Source organism: Peromyscus eremicus, chromosome 4, assembly GCF_949786415.1.
Source record: "Peromyscus eremicus chromosome 4, PerEre_H2_v1, whole genome shotgun sequence".
Classification (NCBI taxonomy): Eukaryota; Metazoa; Chordata; class Mammalia; order Rodentia; family Cricetidae; genus Peromyscus; species Peromyscus eremicus.
In genome coordinates, this window is record NC_081419.1 from 118,419,449 (window position 1) to 118,440,956 (window position 21,508).

At 43.3% G+C, this 21,508-nt stretch overlaps 2 protein-coding genes across 3 annotated transcripts in view; both read left to right on the top strand.

Annotated features, from left to right (window-relative positions):
• The first annotated feature begins 782 nt into the window (after positions 1-782).
• Smim26 (small integral membrane protein 26) lies at positions 783-2,388 on the top strand. The gene is made up of 2 exons (XM_059259627.1): positions 783-996; positions 1,813-2,388. Exons 1-2 carry the CDS (start codon positions 882-884, stop codon positions 2,007-2,009), a joined length of 312 nt encoding a protein of 103 aa, XP_059115610.1. The 5' UTR covers positions 783-881; the 3' UTR covers positions 2,010-2,388.
• A 4,458-nt stretch (positions 2,389-6,846) lies between these two features.
• The window catches only part of Dtd1 (D-aminoacyl-tRNA deacylase 1), a 176,555-nt gene continuing 161,893 nt past the window's right edge, over positions 6,847-21,508 (top strand). The window contains exons 1-3 of one of the 2 annotated variants that reach the window (XM_059261563.1): positions 6,847-7,010; positions 11,445-11,535; positions 20,857-21,092. In XM_059261563.1, the coding sequence (XP_059117546.1) occupies positions 6,968-7,010; positions 11,445-11,535; positions 20,857-21,092 (370 nt within the window). In that variant the 5' untranslated portion in view covers positions 6,847-6,967. The remainder of the gene's footprint in view (positions 7,011-11,444; positions 11,536-20,856; positions 21,093-21,508) is intronic. The other variant, XM_059261562.1, reaches the window with a different exon arrangement.

Genomic DNA, 21,508 nt, shown 5'->3' on the forward strand with positions numbered 1-21,508 from the left:
TGCTCCTTTGTCTCTGCTCTGTGTTTTAGAAGCATTTACTGTGTAACAGTTATATTTTAAATTAAAGAGTTTATATAATATTTTCTAGAGGATATTTTTATGTAATTTTCAACTACATTCATAAATGTAAAAGGAACCCTGGAAGATAAGAGGGAAAATGTTTTTGAAGCCACCAAAGAAGCATGCAGGGTCAATGGTGTCAATTGCTTTAGAAGTCAAATTTGGGTAAGGCTGAAATAGTCAAAGCAGGTTACCCAGCCCGCTCCTGGTAAACACCTCAGGCCTGTTCTCGGATTATTCAGTCTACTGGCGTGCAGACAGATTATGCCTGGAAGAAGTGTATGAATAAGAAAAGCAGTCAATGAAATCGAAGGCTTTTATTTTTTAAGATCTTTGTATGAAGGAAGATGAAAGCCAATAGGAGAAAAGCCGCAGTGGTGGGCGATAGAGTGCAATTGGGAAAAGACCAAGGGAGCCCCAAAGAATTGGACCTGGTACGCCGGAGAAAAGCAAGTTGCAGACACAGTGTCTTCCAAAATGTGACAGCCGTTAAAGGAAATTGGAGTTGCCATTTCAAATACCGTCCAACATATGGAGGGCAGGGATTACAACTTTGCAAGTGAGGAAGTTCAAGTCGCCATCTGCTCCCCATCACATAGTGTATAAAGAGTAGTCGCCAGCTGGCAGCTGAGCGCCTAAACTATGGTCCCCTAGATTGAAGCCTTCAGTCCTAGCTTGGATTAACTGTGGACTACGAGTCCCTAAATGCATCGCGGCGGAGCAGGAAGTAGCTAGGGCTGGCTACCTATTGGTGGCCGCTGCGACACACTGATTGGAAGGGCTTCCTCCGCGCAAACTCTGTGGCTCTCCCCTATGGCACCATGCATCCTGATCAGGCTACAGTGTGGTACCGGCGGATGTCTGTGGTCTACGCAATGGGCGCCTGGTCAGTGCTGGGCTCGGCGATTTTTCTTACACGGAACCAGAAAGCTTCAGGTAGGGTCCCCCGGCGAGATCGGCCTCGCAGCCGCCGCTTCCTGCTCATCGCCCTGGGAGTCACCGAAGCGACCTTCAGGGCTTGAACCCTGGGGTAATGCAAAACTACTGCAAACGGGTACTTAGATAATTTGCGGCGATGGAATCTGCAAAGAGCAAGACTCCTCCAGGAACTATTAAGTATTGTCACCTGGACCTTATATATTGATTGACTAACACTGTTCCCATGTTCACTTGGAACATGTGAGTTCACCTTAAGTGCCTGGTGGATCCCAAAGGCTCGGACAGTGGCCCGAATACTGCTCATTTCCTTGAGACCCTGTCGCGTACGGCGAGCAAGTAGTTTAAGGCCTTAACAGCAACCGAGGAGTATTAAAATCATTCCAGTTATTGGGTGGAAAAGGAATTCCCTGAACCTTCAAATACGTGCTGGAAATCGAAGGAGCCCGAAAGTCAGTTGGTGTAATCGTTAGTGGCTGAAAATACTCTAAATCAGTTGTGGTGCTGGGTTGCCCAGACCGAACAGACTAAAAGCCACTGAATTGTGCTTTGTGAAAGGAATTTGTATGATATGTTAGATATATCTCAATAAAGCCATTGTGTAAAAACTGGAAATTCTACTTGGTCAGGAAGATCGTTAGTGGATTGAAAGTTCACACGGTCATCATGTATGCCGGTTTTTGTCTCTGCTTTTTCTTTTTGAAAGAAAGATAATGCCAATAGACATCCGATATGCTTAATCATACTATGTATTATGCCCAAGACTTTAATGACTGATGTGTAAGTTAGTAATTGAGGCTCTTTTCTGTTTTTAAGGTGATGGAGCAGAGCCAAAGGATGATGGCTCAAGGAATGAATCGCCTGTGTCCGACCTAGAAAGGGACATAAATGAGCCTATTGAAGGGTTTTCTGTGAAAACATATGTAAAGTATTCAGAAAATTTTGTTCCAGTTACTCAAAGGATCATGGACTATCTGCGGTCATGGACCGGCGGGCCTGGACCAGAATCTTGATCGGCTACTGAATTCAGAAAACAAGGACTTGGCTCAGTACTTGATAGATGCCCTGATTTTTTCCATTTCATGTTTGTGGAAAGAATGTATTTGTTTTGATTTTACAAAATATAATCACTAATGTGCAACAACTGAATTCTTGGGGGAACTGAATAAATTCAAGAGGCAGCCTTCTATGTTTACATGGCTGAAAGGTTGATGTAAACCATTACATTTTTTGTTGTTGTTGTTCGAGACAGGGTTTCTCTGTGTAGCTTTGGTGCCTTTCCTGGAACTCACTCTGTACCCAACCTGGCCTCGAACTCAGAGATCAGCCTGCCTCTGCCTCCTGTTGCTGGGAATAAAGGCATGCGCCACTACCGCCCAGCTAACCATTAAATTTTTAAAATTATAGTTATTTGTGAATGGTGTGTGTGTGTGTGTGTATGTATGTATGTATGTATGTATGTGTATGCATGCTGTATGTGTGCATGGAAGTCAGAGGACAGTTTCCACTGTGGTTCCAGGGATCGAACTCAGGTCATCAGGCACCTGCTGAACCATCTCACCCTGAAATGTCAGTTTTGAAAAATTTACTTATGGGGTTGGAGAGATGGCTCAGTAGTTAAGAGTACTTGCTGCTCTTCCAGAGGACCAGGGTTTAGTTCTCAGTATCTACATCAGGCACCTCAGTCATCTATGACTCCAGCTGTAGGGGATCTGATGCCTTTGGTCTCAGCGGGCACCTGCACTCAAGTGCACATACCCGATTGCAGATGCACACACTTGTATGTAATTAAAAGTAATAAAAACAAATTTAAACATTTGTGTGTGCACATGTTTGTACCTGAGGGCAGACACATGCCACAGCATGGGTGTGGAGGTCAGAGGACAACTTTAAATGCTGGTCCTGGTCCTAACCTTCCACCTTATTTGAAATAGGGTCTCTCTTTGTTGCTGTGCTTGGTACCCTAGGCTAACTGTACTGCAGGCTTTGGAGAGATTCTCTTGTCTCTGCTGTAGGAGTGCTGGGATTAGACACAAGCTGCTGAGTCAGACTTTTCACATGGGATCACAGCATCAAACATGTTGATTTACTGAGTAATCTCTCTGGCCCTGATAATGAAAATTAGATCAACTTCTATAAGCTAAGTTTTCTAGAGTGGCTTATATAACATATATTTTTCACGCTACTATCAGACAATACTGTAGGTGTCCCACTAAGGTTAGACTGAGGAAAATCTCCATGTTCAGTTGGGGCATTCAAAGCAGCCCTCTACCAGGTACCAGTGGGTACTGGATAACTTACGAATTAGAATTTAACTCCTAGATTAGATAGACTTGACCGGTTCTTTGGTACTTTTGCCTGCATAGGTATGTATGCATACTACATGCTTGACTGGTGTCTAAGCAGGTCAGAAGAGGGTGTCAAATCCCCTGGAACTTGAATTGCAGACAATTGTGAGCTACCATGTGGGTGCTGGGAATTGAACCTCTTAACCACTGAGCCATCTCTACCCCTGGGTAGTGTTTTCCTTCCTTCCTTTCTTCCTTCCTTTTTTTCTTTTGGTGTTTTTGAGACATGGTCTTTTCTCTGTAACCCTGTAACTCGCTACGCAGACTAGGCTGCCTTCAAACCGACCGGCCTGCCTCTGTCTTTCAAGTGCTGGCGTCAAAGGCATGCACCCCCACCGCCTGGCTCTAGGTAGTGTTTTAAACTCACAGCTACATGAGACCCTGTGGAACATAGGGATGAATGGTAGTAAGACTCTCAGCTGTTGAGCTATCCCACCCCAGGCCAAGTAAGAATCTCAACTGTTGGGCTATCCTACCCCAGGCCAAGAACCAGTTGGTACCAATTGAATATATTGGAACAGTGTGGTGGGCATCAAATTGAATGACCAAGAAGCAGCCTAAAACAGGAAGGGGAGCATGATGGGAAGAAGGGGTGAGCTGGGATTGTGCCTCTGGTAGAGTGCTTTCTTAGTGTAAACAAGGCCCTGGGGTTAAGTCCTCAGTACTTGGGAAACATTAAAAAAAAAAAAAAAAGGTAAAGCAAGGTTGGGGATAACAACAGATACCTTACAAAAATGTCTCCCCCATCTTTGGGGATTTCCAGGATAATAAAGGGCAAGAGCTGAGGGGCTGTGGCATCTGGAAGGATAGAGCTGTTAAGAGATCACCGCAGGATAAACTGCTGGACCAGTTCTACTCACACCAGGCAGTAGAATAGTGTGAGAATAGAGCATAAGGGGCAGGAGAATGGCTCAGGGGTTAGGAGCACTTGCTGTCCTTCCAGAGGACCTGAGCTAAATGCCCAGCACCTGCATAAAACCATCTGTGACTCCAGTCTGAGGGGATCCGGTACCCTTTTCTGGTAGGCACTACAAATACTACTACTGACAGCAAGCTAGATTTTTTTTTTTTTTTTAAATTGGGAAGAACCAAACTGATAACACCTGTAGGCCAGTTATTCAGAGAAAGGTTCTCTTTCTAATCAGATAGGAATCATTTGTAATGAAACCACATTCAATAAAGAGTGCTTTCCTGAATTCAGTGGATTGGTCATATCAACTCAGGGTGTTACTGTTATCATCCCAATGATAACTCTCTCCCTTTCCTTTTTTTCTGGCCAGGATGTTCCCAAGTCCATGCATAGTACTCCTCTCTCATATATTTTATTTCTTTATTTTGTGTGCATGTATGTGGACATGAATTTGCATGTGACAGGATAATTGTGGAGCTCAGAGGACATCTAGTGAGATGTGTCCTCTCCTTCTACCTGTGGGGGCCGTGGGATCAAGCTCAGGTCATCCGGCTTGGCATCATGTGCCTTTACCCATTACTCTTTGACACCCCTGTCTCTTCTAACTTCTCATTTACTCTGGAACAGCCTTTAGACTTTCTTTTCCTGGATGTGAAAAACTGACTACTTGGTAGAATGTTCCTAATTTAGGTTTTTTAAAAATTAGATTTAGGTACAGAGTCTCATGCAGTCCAGACTGCATTGCACTTGCTGTATGGTCAGTCATCCTTGAACTGGTCCTCCTGCCTCTCTATCTCGGGTGCTGGGATTCCAGGTAGGTGCCACCATCCCTGGTTTATGTAGCACTGAAGATTGAACCTAGGACTTTATACATGTTAGGCAAATACTACATCAACTGAGCTACATTTCTAGCCCCAGGTTGAACTTTGTTGTTGCAGAATTACTATTGTGTTCTTCAGTACAGTATCAGGAAACACGTGAAGCCCATTTATCTCATCGCTGCTGCTGGTTTATCTTTGACAATTTAATACAGGCAGTTTTGCATTCAATATTTAATATTTAGGCATACTGCAACAGGTTGCCAGACCTTAGTAGGCACCCAGACCCTTGCACATTGACTCCTTGATGGAAGTGCCATTCAGGCCATAAAACTCAGCATGTAGACAGTATCACCTGCCAAAATGAAAATAAAGACCTAATCCATCAAAGTCCATAGTTCTGGGAAAGTCTCTAAATATACTAACCTTGATTTTTGGCTTCTGTAGTTCCACTTTGGGCTAACTGTTCTTGTTAATTGAAGTATTCAACCCAGGGTATGTTTTTTGTGCATAAAAGCTCACCCTGGGGGCTGGAGAGATGGCTCAGCTGTTAAGAGCACTGACTGCTCTTCCAGAGGACCAGGGTTCAATTCCCAGTACCCACACGGTGGCTCACAACTGTCTGTAACTCCTATTCTAAGGGACTCAACATCTGAACACAGACATACATGCAGGCAAAACACCAATGCACGTAAGAAAAACAAAAACAAAAAAAACCCCAAAATTCATCCTGAAAAAGGGTCAGGGCTTCATTGGGATCCTGAACACCCAGTGTAGTTGCTGGCTGGCTAATAAAGACTTTCTATTGGCTTAAACCCATGTCTGAGTAGTCTTCTCTGGTGGATACCTGACAATAGTACTAGTTTGTAGGCTTTTTTGTTGTTTTTGAGATAATGTCTCACTCCATATCCCAGGCTGGCCTTGAACTTCTGCCTCCAGAATGCTTGGTTCACAGACATTGGGCCACCATTCCTTGGAGTCTTCTGGGCAAATGACAGCTCCTTGCTTCCTATCAAATGCTTTTCTGAATCTACCAATCCTAGTAGAGGCTTTCCAAGTGAAGATATTCTGAAATAGGTGAACTTTTTCTGATATCCCCATTTCTTTTTCTAGGAAGAGTCTCATCATATTGCCCACACTGGTGGTCTTCAACTCATGGCCTTAAAACACTCTCCTGCTTCATCCTGAGTAACTGAGATGCTCTCTCCTCTCTCTCTCCTCCCTCCCTTTCTTCCTTCTCTTTGTTGTTTTCTTTGTAAACACGTGCTCTACAACTGGGCACAAAGATACTTTTTAGTAATGAAAACTTGCTAGAGTAATAGCTATAGCCTTCTAAGCACATTTACAGTCTCTCATTCAAACTTCCCAACAATTCTATGATTGGTCTAAGTATTAGATTTGTATTAGGAAGGAATTAGAATTTTGGACTCATATACCTATTTACAATCGTGATGTGTCTAAGATAAATTAATAGTTATGTAATTAAATTGCTATTTTAGCAGCAGATCCTTTTGTATTTAGCAACAGGCTTGCTGCTGAGGGCAAAGTTGAGGGAGAAAGAAACTGGAGCAGAAATTAAGGTGTCATCTGGGCACAGTGAAGTCAGGGCTAGCAGTTTGGGACTAGCCAAGGGCTTAGGGTGGAGCTCAGCTGTGGATGGGGCGGGGCCTAACACGGATGGGCGAGGTTATGGATAGGTGGCAGGTGAGCGTGATTGACATGGGCGGGACCAATTGGTGGGTAGGTGTGGCCGACGTGGGCGGGCCGCTGCTCAATATAATGGGTCTTCCCGGAGCGCTTCCGGGTGTTACCGGCAGAGGGCGCCGGCCGAGGAGCTGCCGGCGGAGTCGCAAGGTCTGACCACACGGCCTGTCCCAGTAGCCACAACCGCCGCCATGAAGGCCGTGGTGCAGCGCGTCACCCGGGCTAGCGTCACAGGTCAGTCGGGCGGGGCCGGGCCCGGGAGGAGCAGCCTCTGACCCCCGCGACCCGCTGTTCCGTGTGAGGGTTCCCTGCAGCCCAGAGTTGCCAGGCAGCTCCGGGGCAGCGCCGTGGCCGAGAAAACCCGGCACGTGCTTGGCCGCTCACGGGCTCAGGCTCCGTTGCTTTGGGTGCAGCATAAACCCTCATCATCGTCGTCATCATCATTATAATCATCATCATCATCTTTGTGTGTGTGTGTGTGTGTGCGTGTCTCGCACAGACAAGGTGGCCAAACCTGCTAGCATCCCTAGGGCCCGTTCGTGAATGCACTGTTGCACAAACAACACATAGGGAGCATTTCTGGAGCGCACTCCCTGTCGAAATGCTGTATTTTAGTACCTCCTTTTGCGTATCTTTTCTTTCTTTTTTTTTTAAACGATACTTGGCTCATGATAAAATGTACAGATGAGGAATAGCTTATTGTTTGAGCTCTGACACTTGTGTGCAAATACGTTAAGGCATCCCAACTAGATGCATAGCGTCCCTTGCATCTGGATGTCCGTCTCTGAGCCCTTCCTTCAGCCATGGTTCAAAACCACAGAATTCAAGATGACATCTTTCTTTTTCGGCTAGTTAATGTGGACCAAGGTGTTCAACCGTTAGCCAATGGTTGAATGTGGTAGTCTAGTTGAAGCAACCAGGATCCAGATGATTATTATACCTACTGTAGTTATTTGAAAAGTATTAAAAAAAATTGAAACGACAGGTGCCACACTTTTAGTTTTTTAAGTTAAAAAAAGACATTTATTGTGTGTGTGTGTGTGTGTGAGTGTGTGTGTGTGTTTCAGCATGTAACAGGACACTGGTGTCTGGACCAGAGGACAATTTAGAAGTGTCACTACCATGTAGGTCCTTGGGATTCAACTCAGGACATCAGGCTTGGCAGCAAGTGCCTTTACCTGCTAAGCCATCCCCTGTCTATTGTTTTAATTACATATATGAAGAATTACATTTTTAGGTCAGATGCTATGGCAAGCACATGCACTCACAGCCACTTTGGAGGCTGAGGCAGGAGGATCCCTTAAGCCCAGGAGTTCAAAGCAGATTGGACAGCAAAAGAGACCCAATGACCCCTCTCCCCCACAGTTTCAGTTCAAGTAATAGAATTATCTTTTTCTTCAAGCCATTTTATAACAAATTCACGTCTTTGAGTCTACAAAGTATAAATTTAAACTCAAGATCCCTCCTCTACCAAGTACCTAAAGCATATATTTATGTAGCATGAATCTTAGAAGGTCTTACTAATAAAATCAAGCCTGAGGCCCGTTATTGGGGTAAATGCTGGAAGATCAGAGAAGCAGAACAAGCCACAGCTTCCACACCTTGCCAGTTTTTCAGCTGATCCTGTTTCCTCAGACTGGAAGCTTCTGTGTCCTCATCCCAATGGCTCTCAGCTGAACTGCTGCTCGAAAGCCTGAAGCTTAACCAGCCAAATGCTTCTTGTTTCTGGTCCTCACGCCTTATATATCTTTCTGCTTTCTGCCTCACTCCCTGGGATTAAAGGTGTGAGTCACCATGCCTGGCTGTTTCCAATGTGGCCTTGAACTCACAGAGATCCAGAGGGATTTCTGCCTCTGGAATGCTAGGATTAAAGGCGTGTGCTACCACTGCCTATCCTCTATGTTTAATATTGTGGCTATTCTCTTCTCTGACCCCAGATAAGTTTATTAGCATGCACAATATTTTGGGGAACACAATACCACAACATATTTAGGCCTAGGAGTCCACGTTTTAGTTCCACTTAGTGGTTTGCAAGTTGCTCTGTAAACTTTGGTTTTAGGAATCATCCTGATTAATAAGGAGTAGAATAGGACTTGAGTTTATGGGACTTTAATAACATTTCAGTAAATATTCAAGTACATGAAAACTGGGAGAATTCATTGATGAAAGATTGTTTTGCTCTTTTGAGAAGAATTTGTCTGTTTTATGTGGTGATCCCCAACATACTGAAATTTTGAGCTCTGATCCCGTAAGCCTCCATCCTGCTGATCTGGAGTTTGGAAAATGTACCTTTGATTGTAGATGGTGGCCCATCTAGATCCCAGCACTCTGGGGGCAGAGGTAGGAGTCTCTAGTTTGAGTCCAACATGGGCTAGCTAGTGAGTTGAAGGCCAGACTGAACTACATAGTGAAACCCTGTCCTATAAAACCAAGGCCTGGGGGTGTGCTGGTATAGCATGGACAAGGCCCTGGGCTGGTACTTGCATGCAGTGTCTAACACTCTTAGAAATTCCCTTAGGGAGCCCTTTGATCATACCTGAGCTTAAGCTAATGAGACAATTCAGGATAAGAGTTAGTGAGTGACCTGAATAACAGTCAGTTGCCTAGAGTGCTTGGTCCCATTGCCTGTAGTTTCCAGATGTTTTCCAGGTTGTGTTTGAGTAGTAATGGGGCATTATCAAGAAGTTGCCAAGGAGAGCAACTTATTTCCATTGTTTGAAGCAATTAAACAGGGCCTGTGTGATGGCTTAGCCAGGAAAAACATTTGCCACCAAGTCTGAGGACCTGCAGAGAGAACCAACTCCTACAAGTTGTCTCTTGACAACTCGTGCTGTGGTACAAACATGTGCACACATCTGTGTCACACAAACTGATAAATAAATGTATAAGAAATCAGTCAGTTGTAATAATGTAAATAAATCACCACAGTTAACAAATAAGTCTGGTATACATGCAGTCTATGTAGGTGGGGTCCTAGGCTGCTAAAAGTTTGCTAGGTGCGTTGTTCAGAGAAGCATGTGTGCAAAGTTCGAACCAGTTCCCTATGCTTGCCTGCCTCATTACTTTGATACTTATTTGCTGAAGAATAATAGTAGGAAATACTAGAAGTCGTTCTTTGCTATAAGCCATGATGTTTCTGTAAGAGCATAACACTTGGTGAGTTCTATAAAAACAATACAACTGATGCATGTGATAGTCTCAAATCTGAGTAGAGGTGTTTCGGGCAGTGTTTGTTGTTGCTTGGCATGTATGCATGTTGTGTGTTCAGAACCAAGGCTGCATTAAAGGGGCATGATGCAATGATGTAGCATGAATGAGCACTGCCAGAAGCACCTTGGACACACGTTATAGGCTCGGTTTTGCATTAAGTTTTGGTGTTTGCACATTCAGAAACCTGTTGTTGCCAGTTTTTTTTTTTTCTTGTGACACCTGCCTTTGGTTATGTGATTCCATATGTGATCACAAGCCAGAGCTTAGTCCACACTCTCTTGTTAGGGATATTTGCAGATACTATTGCATAGCAGAAGCAAAACACACACACACACACACACACACACACACACACACACACACACACACGGCAGAGTTCATTCTTCTATTCCTGACTGGAACATTAGGTCAGTACAAAACAAAACAAAACAACAGTAATATAATGTAATATAATGAGGTTGGGCAAAAAAGAGAAAAGGATCAAGGTTGCCACTTAAAATATGGGTGTAATTTCACCATCATAATGATGAATATTAGTCTAAATACTGTGCCAACATTTGAGATGTTGGCTAAAGGTAGTAGGGAGTACATTTGACTATAAATACATACACAGATATTATCATGATGTTCTTAGAGTTTTGTTTTGCTTTTTTTTAATGGACAAAGTGCATGATTCAAAAAGCTTTAGAGGTTATTGGCTTAGTATGCCACTTTGTTAACATGCTGGGAGATGACAGCAGTTTCTGTAGTGACGCTTAATGTGTAAGTCATAGTGCTATGGATAATGAATTTACCTTTGCAGTAAGCAGGAAAACATATTTGTTTTATGCCATGGACATTTTCTATTCTATGCCGTCTGTGTTTTGTGTTACTAGATTTGTTGATTTATAAGAAAATCCGATATCTCCTTTCTGAGAATTAGTCTTGCTTAGCTGGAATCTCTGGAGGAGGAAATCAGTGTTCTTGTTTTCAGATGTATGAGACTGTGGAAAGTTCTAGGTATTGTATCCAAAGTTGCAGATAAGATCCTGTGCTAAAATCCTGCTTAAAGATTATTCACCTTCCAGCTCTCATTTGTTCCAGATAAGAAACCAGAGTGAGGGGCTGGAGAGATGACTCAGCAGTTAAGAGCACTGGCTGCTCTTCCAAAGATTCTGAGTTCAATTCCCAGCACCCACATGGTGGCTCACAACCGTCTGTAATGAGATCTGATGTCCTCTTCTGGCCTGTAGGCATACATACAGGCAGAACACTGTATGAATAAATAAATAAATCTAAAAAAAAAAAAAAAGAAAGAAACCAGAGTGAATGGGAGTTATTGGCTCATATACTCACTGACTTTAACAAAAGAAGTTGTAAGAAGGATGTGTGATGTTAAGAATGGTCATAGAGTGACTGAAAAATGCTTCACAATGCCTGATAACATCTAAGTCTTTTCTCCCTTTTGGTTCCTGGTAGTTGGAGGAGAGCAGATAAGTGCCATTGGACGGGGCATCTGTGTGTTGCTGGGTATATCCATGGAAGATTCACAGAAGGAACTGGAACACATGTAAGATTTGGATTTCTAAGTCATTGCTAAGTCATGGGCTATGTGCTAGCCATGCCAGCCACTTCTGTAATATTTTGTGCTAATAATCCGAGCCTGTGTTGATTTTAACCATTGTTCCATGTAGGTAAGATTGAGGAAGAGCAATGTGCCCAACCTTGGTCACTGTCAGCAGTGGAGTACGACCCCAGTTTGCCTTATCCCCACGTGCAGACAATGTTTCTTTCTCAGAGATGTTGGGCACCTTCTGTCTGATTTCTCTTTAACGTGGGGCAATATGACTTGAGTACTCTTTAAGCAAAATGCCCAGTCGTTCACCGTCATGTAAGGCTCAGAGCTCAGGTTCATTTCCTTGTTCCAGGGCGTGGTGGACATCTCACCCCGTAAAAACCTGAACCTGAATTAGAGTCTGGGCCGGCCCCCATGAAGCCGGTGCTGTTTTCACTCAGGCAAGGAAGGGAGTGTGCCATTGCTGCTGCCGGGCTGCCTGTCTCAGTAGATCCGTCTCCATCTGTAACTGCTTCTCCCCTAGCACCACCTGCTGTATCACTCCATAGGCTGCCCTCGATGCCCAGAGCCTCAGCATAGCTCTGTCCTACTGTCCCGTTGTTATTACTTTAAAAGTCAGGCTCAGAACCTAATCCCTGCTAAGATGGTGATGCCTAATAAGGGCAGTTTTGATACTTCAGAGATGTTGGTATTGATAGAGTGAGTCCCTTAGGAACTCCAATGGAGTAGAGCGGGAGAGTGGATAATAATTGGTTCTGGGTCTAGATTTTTTTAATGCTGGGATGGCTAATCTTGATCATCTGTTTGATTGGATTGAGATGTTCATAGGAGATTAGTGAGGCTCACCTCTGAGTATGTCTGTGAGTGTCTTTCCAGAGAGGAATAACTAACGGAAAGGCCCCTGAGTAGATATAGATAGCTGTTGCACGAATCTTAGTTGGTGTTAAAATGAAAACCCAGAGCTAGATATTGGGGTAAATGCTAAAGATCAGAGGAAACAAGCCATAGCCACTTCTCATCTCACCGACTCCTCAGATGAAAGTGAGGCAAGATCCTGTCTCCACGAGTCCTCTGACTGAATGTCCCTGAGCCCTCAACCGAAAGGGCACTGAGCTCCTGTCTCCTCCTGCCTTATATTCCTTTCTCCACTCAGCCATATCACTTCCTGTCCCAACCTTCCTAGTGCTGGGACTAAAGACGTGTGCCACCACTGCTTGGCCTTTTTTTAGTTTTTTATACAATCCATTTTTACCATATTCTTTCCCTTCCTCCAACTCCTCTTAGATCCTCTCCTCCCTACTCACTCAACTTTGTTCTCTCTCTCACAAACAAAAACAAAACAAAAATAAAATAAAAAAAAAATCCATCCTAAAACAATAGGACAAAACAAAAAGTTCTCTCTCTCTCTCTCTCTCTCTCTCTCTCTCTCTCTCTCTCTCTCTCTCTCTCTCCATGGAGTCTGTTTTGTGTTGCTAACTGCTTCCTGGAGTGTCATTGATATACTCAGTGACTCTCTAATGGGGAAGATAGGTTTTTGCTTTCCCACAGATATCAATTGCCAATAGGCTCTTGGTTAGTCCACTTGCCCTTCTCCATGCTGGGATTTTGTCTTGATTGAACCTGTGCAGGCCCTGTGCGTGCCGTCACAGTACTGTGAACCTGTGCAGGCCCTGTGCGTGCTGTCACAGTACTGTGAACCTGTGCAGGCCCTGTGCGTGCTGTCACAGTACTGTGAACCTGTGCACGCCCTGTGCGTGCTATCACAGTACTGTGAACCTGTGCAGGCCCTGTGCGTGCCGTCACAGTACTGTGAACCTGTGCAGGCCCTGTGCGTGCCGTCACAGTACTGTGAACCTGTGCAGGCCCTGTGCGTGCCGTCACAGTACTGTGAACCTGTGCAGGCCCTGTGTGTGCCGTCACAGTACTGTGAACCTGTGCAGGCCCTGTGTGTGCCGTCACAGTACTGTGAACCTGTGCAGGCCCTGTGCGTGCTGTCACAGTACTGTGAACCTGTGCAGGCCCTGTGCATGCTGTCACAGTACTGTGAACCTGTGCAGGCCCTGTGCGTGCCGTCACAGTACTGTGAGTTCATATGTGCGTCAGTCCTGCTGTGTCTGGAAGACGCTGTTTCTTGGGATCAACACTTAAATCTTTCTGCCTGCTCCTCTGCATGGCTCCCTGAGCCTTGAGGGAAGGGGTTTGATGAAGACATCCCACTTTAGGACTGAGTGCTCCAAAGTCTCTCACCCTCTGCACATTGTCCGATTGGGTCTGTGCGTTAATTACTACCTCTGTGATAATTGAACGATGCACTGATCTATGGCTAGAGTGATATGTCTGTCAGTAAGTCACTTTATTTCTATGTTCCTTTAACAGTAGATTTCCCCCTAGGGCCCATGGCCTACCTAATCTCATGTTCTTGGTCACTTTAGCAATGTCAGATATGGGCTCCATTTCATGGAATGGGCTTTAAATCCAGTCAGAAAGTGGTTGGTTCCTCCCATAAAATTTGTGTCCCTATTTCATGAATATATACTACAGGCTGCTTGCTATTGCAGGTCACACGGTTGTAGCTGGGTGATATTGACAATTGCTTTTCTCCTCCAGTAGAGTGCAGAGTACCTTCCAGCACCATATGCTAGTCAGCAGGGCCGAAGCTTCTAGTAGGGTATCAGTTTGATTTCTCCATGTTCAATGACATAAGTAAGTGACGTCTTCAGCAATGGGGCATCAGGTTGTGGAGAGTAACCAATAGCCTTGGCAATAGCCTGTGATGTTTGGAGGGGTCTGTGGAACCCTTAACCTACAACTCAATAAGATATAGCCCATTCTTGGCCTGGAGGTTTTACTTGGTGGCATAAGGTATCTAGTTGAGGCATTGTTTCCCCCATTATATTGCAACTTCATTTAAATTCCTTTCATATATGTATATATCTTAGGAAGCTTCTACAGAAGTAGGTTTCCACATGACTTAAAAAAATTTTTTTTTTAGATTTGTTTATTTTATTTTATGTGTTTTGTCTGCATGTATGAATTTGTATCATGTGTGTTCCTGTTACTTATAGAGGCCTTTTGGTCACTGGGTTTAGGGATGGTTGTGGATAATAATTCATATGGCTTTTCTAAAGGCCTTTAGGGATGGGCATGGTGGCTCAGGCCTTTAATCTCAGTTGGGAAGGAAGAGACAGGAGGATCTCTGTGATTTCAAGGCTAGCCTGGTCTACATAATGAATTCCAGGGTAGCCCAAACAAACAAACAAACAAATCCTTTAGTGTTACTTGTCCACATTCCCTGCTTTACCCTGCCCTCCCATCACCTCCCCCATTCTATTCCTTTATAACATAATATTCTACGTCCTCTTCCTTGGAATATTCCCCTCTTTTCCCCTGATCCCTTACTACCTACCTAACCTCTGTGGATATTCTGATTGTAGCAAACATATCAAAAGCTTAAATGCTAACATCTAAATGTAAGAGAAAACATGTAATCTTTGTTATTTTGGGTCTGGTTTAACTCACTCAGGATGATTGTTTCTAGATCTATCCATATACCTGCAAATTTCATAATTAACAGCTGAATAATATTCCACTGTTGTAACTATTCCATGTTTTCATTATCCATTCATCAATTGATGGACATCTAGAGTATTTCTAGTTTCTGGTTATTTATGACTAGAACAGCAATGAACATGGATGAATGGATATCTCTGTAGTAGAAAGTATAGTCCTTTGAGTATATGTCCAAGAGTGGTATATTGGGATCTTGAGGTTGGTCTATTCCTAGCTTCCTGAGGAACTGCCACACTGATTTCCATAGTGGGTACCAGTTTGCATTCTTGTCAATGATTAAGTGTTCCCCTCTCTCCGCATCCTTGCTGGCATGTACTGTCATTTATTTTGTTGATCTTGGCCATTCTGACTGGGGTCAGATAAAATCTCAAAGTAGTTGTATTTCCCTGATGACTAAGGATTTTGAACATTTTATTTTGTTTCTCAGTCATTTGTGTTTCATCTTTTGAGAACTCTCTGTTTAGTTCTACACTCCATTTTTAAATTTGGTTATTTGTTTCTTGATATTCAGACTTCTTAGTTCTTTCTATATATTCTGGATACTAACCCTATATTAGATATATGGTTGATAAATATTTTTTTCTATTCTGTAGGCTGTTTCTTGAATTTGGCTTACAAATATTTATTGAGAATTTTGCATCTGTGTTTATAAGGGACATTGGTCTATAATTGTCTTTTTTGTTGGGTCTTTGTGTGGTTTTTGGTATCAGGTTATTAGTGGTTTCATAAAGAGAATTAGGAAATGTTCCTTCAGTTTCTATTTTTTGGAATAATTTGAGGGGTATTGGCATTAATTCTTCTTTGAAGGTCTTGTAGAATTCTGACTCCATCTGACCTTGGGGTTTTTTTGTTGGGCATATTTTTATTTACTGCTTCTATTTCACTAGGAGTTATGAATCTGTTTAAATTGTTTATCTGATCTTGATTTAACTTTGGTAGGTGGTATATAACAAGAAATTTGTCCATTTTTTCTAGGTTTGTTTTAGGTTAGTTTGGTGGAATACATTATTTTTAAAGTTATGTCCTTATGAGTCCTTGGTGTCTATTGTAATGTCTCCCTTTTCACCTCTATTTTTTATTAATTTGAGTTTTCTCTCTTTAGCTTTTGGTTAATTTAGCTAAATTTTGTCAGTCTTGTTGATTTTCTTGAATAACCAACACTTTGTTTCATTGATTCTTGGTGTGTCCATTTCATTGATTTCAGTCCTATGTTTGATTATTTCTTCCTGTCTACTCTTTTTGGGTATTATTTCTTCTTGCTGTTCTAGAGCTTTCAAGTGCATCTTTAAGTTACTAATATGTGATCTCTTCAGATTTTTGATGTAGGCACTTAATGCTAAGAATTTGCTTCATAGAACCACCTTCATTGTGTCCCATAGGTTAGAGTATATTGTGTTTTCATTTTAATTCAATTCTAAAAAGTTTTAGCTTTCCTGCTTGATTTCTGTCTTGTCCCAATTTGTAGGTAGACTTTTCCTGTCTAAACAGCCACTCCCAAATAATCACTTAGAGATTTAATATTAATTATAAATGCTCAGCTGATAGCTCAGGCTTATTACTAACTAGCTCTTACAAATTAAATTAACCCATCTCTATTAATCTATGTGTTGCCCCAAGGCATAGGGGACAGGTATTTTAGACATCAATTTAAATGTTATAGGGACAAGTATCTCCTTTGGCAAGGTGCTGGTGGGCAGTCTCCAGACCTCACCACATAAGTAGTCTGGTAGAACCATTAAGTATAGGTTTCTTGAACCTTTGAAATCTTAATATAACAATATCATAGAGGAAGAAAGAAATCTGGAACATTTTTTCATTACCTTAAGACACTTTCTTATACCTTTAGAACTTTCATAAGCTCTCGTATCCTCAGAAAGTACACTGTCTTAGACTCTCAGAGCTTACTGGAGCTTTCACCAGTAGTCTCTGCTGGGCTGTCTTTAGGAACTTCAGTCCTGACACACAGTGCCAAATCTTAGTTTCTCTCCATTACCCCTTCATGTCTTTTTAAAACTAATACCACCCAGATGACTCTTATAAAGTTTGATTACCAGTATAAGGTACATTCTTGCATGAGTACATGGAGGTGCAACTTTAATACCTTATTAAATAAGCATTGTTTTAAAAAAATTTTATAATCTGTGTTTTTATGATTTTTGTTTTCAGGACAGGAATTATTATACAAAAATAGAGAAAACAGGCATAGGGGTAAGCCTCAGTGAAGGAGAGATGGATAAGGGAGTTACAGGGAACTGAATCTGCCTTTGACAGCCTGATATAGAGCAATTTCTCTACTCTGTTAGCATGGGCAATTGGTTAGAGGTGGGGGTCTCCTTATATAAGAGCTACCCTGGACAGGTGTAGACAGGAAGAAATAGAGGAGGGGAGAGCAAGTCTAGATATAGAAGATTTTCAGATCATTTGTGCAGTGGCAGAAGTTGCCACCATTGAAAATTGAGCATGCCAGTTTAGGTCATCGAAATGTACTGAGGCCAAGCTGTTTGTGGTAACAGCGTGAGGCCTTACTAAAACCTGAGTTTGTGGAAGAAAAGAGGAAAGGTTGGAAATGAACTCTGCTGGAGGGAGTTTCTGTAAGCTCCAAGTGGGAGCTGAGAGGCAAGAGAGAAGCCCAGGAGGGCTTCTAGGATGGAGCTAAGAGACAGGAGGGACAAGGTCACAGAGGCCCAAAAGGGCTTAAAGAAGCTGCAGGACATAGCAGGCAGCTCCTAGGCAGAGGAGGCAAGAAAACAGGGAGGGCTCTAATAGAGAGAGAGGAGTAAATGTCTTAGTAACTAGAGGGCTGCCCATAGGGTGGGTCCTGGAGGGTGTAGCAGGCTCCAGGAGCCAGAGAGAGGACACTTACTGAGTAGGGGAGGAGAGATGGAAGGATAGAGTAGGTGGAGGGAAGAAGTGGCTGAAGACTTGGTGGACTCTAGAATTTGGAATTGAAGATGGTGGAGGCAGAAGCCAGCAGAAACAATAATCTATACACACCTTAAGAGAGTCAAATCAGCAACTTGAGTCAGTTTGAAGTGTTGAGATGTGGGCATGAATGAAAATAAGTGTAGCATCTTCTGCCAATGCTACCTGAAGAGAGAGAACTCTGGAAGTGAGTAGTGTTTGGAGACCCATATGTGTTAGGAAATGGGATAGGTGGTGAAGAGAGAAGACAGTTGTAACACAAATCTTTTTTTTTTCATTTTTCTTTATTAAGAAATTTTCTACTCACTCCACATGCTATCCACAGACCCCCCTCCCTCCTCCCAATCCCCCACCCTCTTTCCCAAGCCACCTCACATCCCCACAACCCCCAAATCGAGGTCTCCCATGGAGAGTCAGCAGAGCCCAGCTCACTGAGCCTGGGCAGGTCCATGCCCCTTCCCACTGCACCAAGGCTGTGCAAGGTGTCACACCACAGGCACCGGGTTCCAGAAGCCTACCCATAGACCAGGGACAGATCTGGATCCCCCTGCCTGGGTGCCCCCCAAACAGTTTGAGCCAAACAACCGTCTTCCGTATCCAGAGGGCCAAGTCCAGTCCCATGGGGGCTCCACAGCCACCAGTCCACAGTTCATGGGTTTCCACTAGTGTAACACAAATCTTAAAAGGTCTTATAATAAAAAACCCACTGCCAGATATTGGGGTAAAAGCTGAAAGATCAGAGAAGCAGAACAGCCAGCCACTAGCTTACCTCTATGAAACCCTCAGCCTCAAGAGAGTGGTTTACTGTTTCCTCATGCCTTATATACCTTTTTGAAGGTGTAGGTCACCACTGCCTGGTTCTGGTTCTCTTATGTAGCCCAGTGTGGCCTTGAATTCACAAAGATCCAGACGGATCTCTGCCTCCCGAGTGACAGGGTGAAAGGTTTGTGCCGCTACTGCCTGACCTCTATGTCTAATTTAGTGGCTGACTCTGTCCTCTGATCCCCAGGCAGGTTTTACGGGGGGTACACAATATATCACCACAGACAGTAGTGGTTGACCTGAAGGTCAATCTTTTTTATTTGAATATAAGAAGTTTGGGTATGGCCAGAGCATACACTCAAGGTGCTCATCCTTGGACAGTATGCTCTAATTTTTTGCTAAGTATGCAACAGACGTAAAGGAAGTTCCCAGTTAGTGACCCAGGACCCTGATGGTATATCATCCCTTCTTTTCTGTAACCTGAAGAGAGGAGAGAGTTAAGTCCAGAAGATGTTGGGCTGGAGCCTGGAGGAGGGCCTACTGAAACTTATGAAGTGGCTTAGTAATGGGTACAAGAAGGGGTTCATGTGAAGGGTCGAGGGCCACTTTATGTAGTGGGCAGTCTAGAAGAGAGAAAGAAGGAATCCAAGAGCGTTAGAAGCTGGCCTTTCCTAGGAAGGATAGAATTTCATTCTTGGTGGTAGGGACTGTGAGTGACTGAACTGTTTTCTATCTAGGGTAACAGTCTTGTTAGTTGGAGTGATTCTAGATAAGTAACATGAGGGATGGACAGTAGGACCTTAGAGAGTGAGACCTTACATTCCCGGCTGGACAGAAAGTTTAATAAGGTAGAGGTGTTGGCCTGGCTAATTTGTGAGGGTGGACTACAAAGGAGAAGATCAGCTGTATATTGTGTGAGCTTGGCTTTAGGAAGAGACAGAGAGGACAAGTCAGAGGCCAGAGCCTGGCCAAATAGATGTGGGATTTTCCAGAACGGGTAGGACAGTCCAGGATAGTTGTTGTTGGGATGGACTCTAATTTGGTGAGAGTAAGCTATTGAAGTCACCCATTGGTACCTTGGTATTATTTTATCTTTGTCTTTATTGGGTTGTTTTAGTTCCCCTATCTTATCTTCAAGCATGAATTCTGTTCTCTCCTTGGGCCATTGTGTTGCTGAGACTTTCCACAGAGTTTTGTTATCTCCAGAATTTCAGATTGGCTTTTCTTCAGTATTTCTACCTCTTTGCTGAATTCCTCTTTCATGACTTCTATTATGTGCCTTGTTTAGCTCTACGTGTCTTTGAACATACTCATAATCATTATTTTGAGTTTGTTATCTGGAATTTCATCTTACTTACTAACTGCTGTTATTGCAGAGTTAGTAATTTTTTTGAGAATTATGTGTCTTGGCTTTTTATGTACCTTGCTATTGTGTTGAGATTTATGCATCTGGTGTTATTTCTCTGCTTTTTAAAGCAGCGATATTCTTTCAGTTGAAGTATTTGCAGTGTTCAGATGGGACATAGTTGGACATGGCAGGGTTAGTGTAATTTAGAAAACAGTTCCTTAGTCCAGGAGTTCAGGATGCCTGGTACAAACTCTGTGTTGTTCCATCAGAACAGCCAGTTGGATATGACCACCGTGCAACTGTTGTACTAGCCAGTTAACAGTAGTGGCCTTTTGACTTCAGTAACTGTTGGAGGATAAACATCCAAGGACAGTATGGAGTACACTGGGGTTTTAGTAAGATTAGGATTGAGAGGGAAGTAGAGTGGGTGAGGATAGGGATGAGAATTAGGTTGACTTTGAAATGAAAACAAAAATCCACTGATGCCTGCTATGAATTAGAGGAGGTGTCAAAAGGGAGCCACAGAGCAGGCCTCCCAAGCTGGACTGTTATTACCGACAGTACAGGTGAGGAAATGCGGCATGGCTCACTAATGTGCTGGTATCGCAGCTTCTGTGAGTGATGGAGTCGTCGAGAATCCTTCTTTGGAGTATGGAACATGTTGGTGGCCTTGTGATTCTTCAGGTAGCTCTCACTCTTCTCTTTCCCCATAGGGTTCGAAAGATTTTAAATCTGCGTGTGTTTGAGGACGAGAGTGGGAAACACTGGTCCAAGAGCGTGATGGATAAACAATACGAGATACTGTGTGTCAGCCAGTTCACCCTCCAGTGTGTCCTCAAGGGGAACAAGCCTGACTTCCACCTGGCGATGCCCACAGAGCAGGCGGAGAGCTTCTACAACAGCTTCCTGGAACAGCTACGCAAGAGCTACAGGCCAGAGCTCATCAGAGGTAGGTGGGTGGGCTCAGGAAGCTCAGTGGCAGGACACCCAATAGACTGTGTGAGGCCCTGGGCTCACACTGAAAAAAAGACACTAGAGCAAGCAAGGTCCTGGGTTCAATTCCCAGGCATCAAAAAAAATCCCTTCCCCAAATAAAAAGAAACAAGTGAAATTAATTATAAAAATGTTTAGAAGGTTTATTTTAAAATTATGTGTGTGTCTGTGTAGGTATGTGCATGTGAATACAGATGTGCACGCAGGGCAGAAGTGCATCAGATCCCACGAAGCAGGAGTTACCTACAGTTGTGAATTGCCTGACATGGATACTAGGAACTGAACTCCAGTTCTTTGCAAGAGCAGCAAAAGCCCTTAAGCCCTGAGCCATCTCTCTAGCCTTGTAGACATATTTTTATTTGGTTTAATATA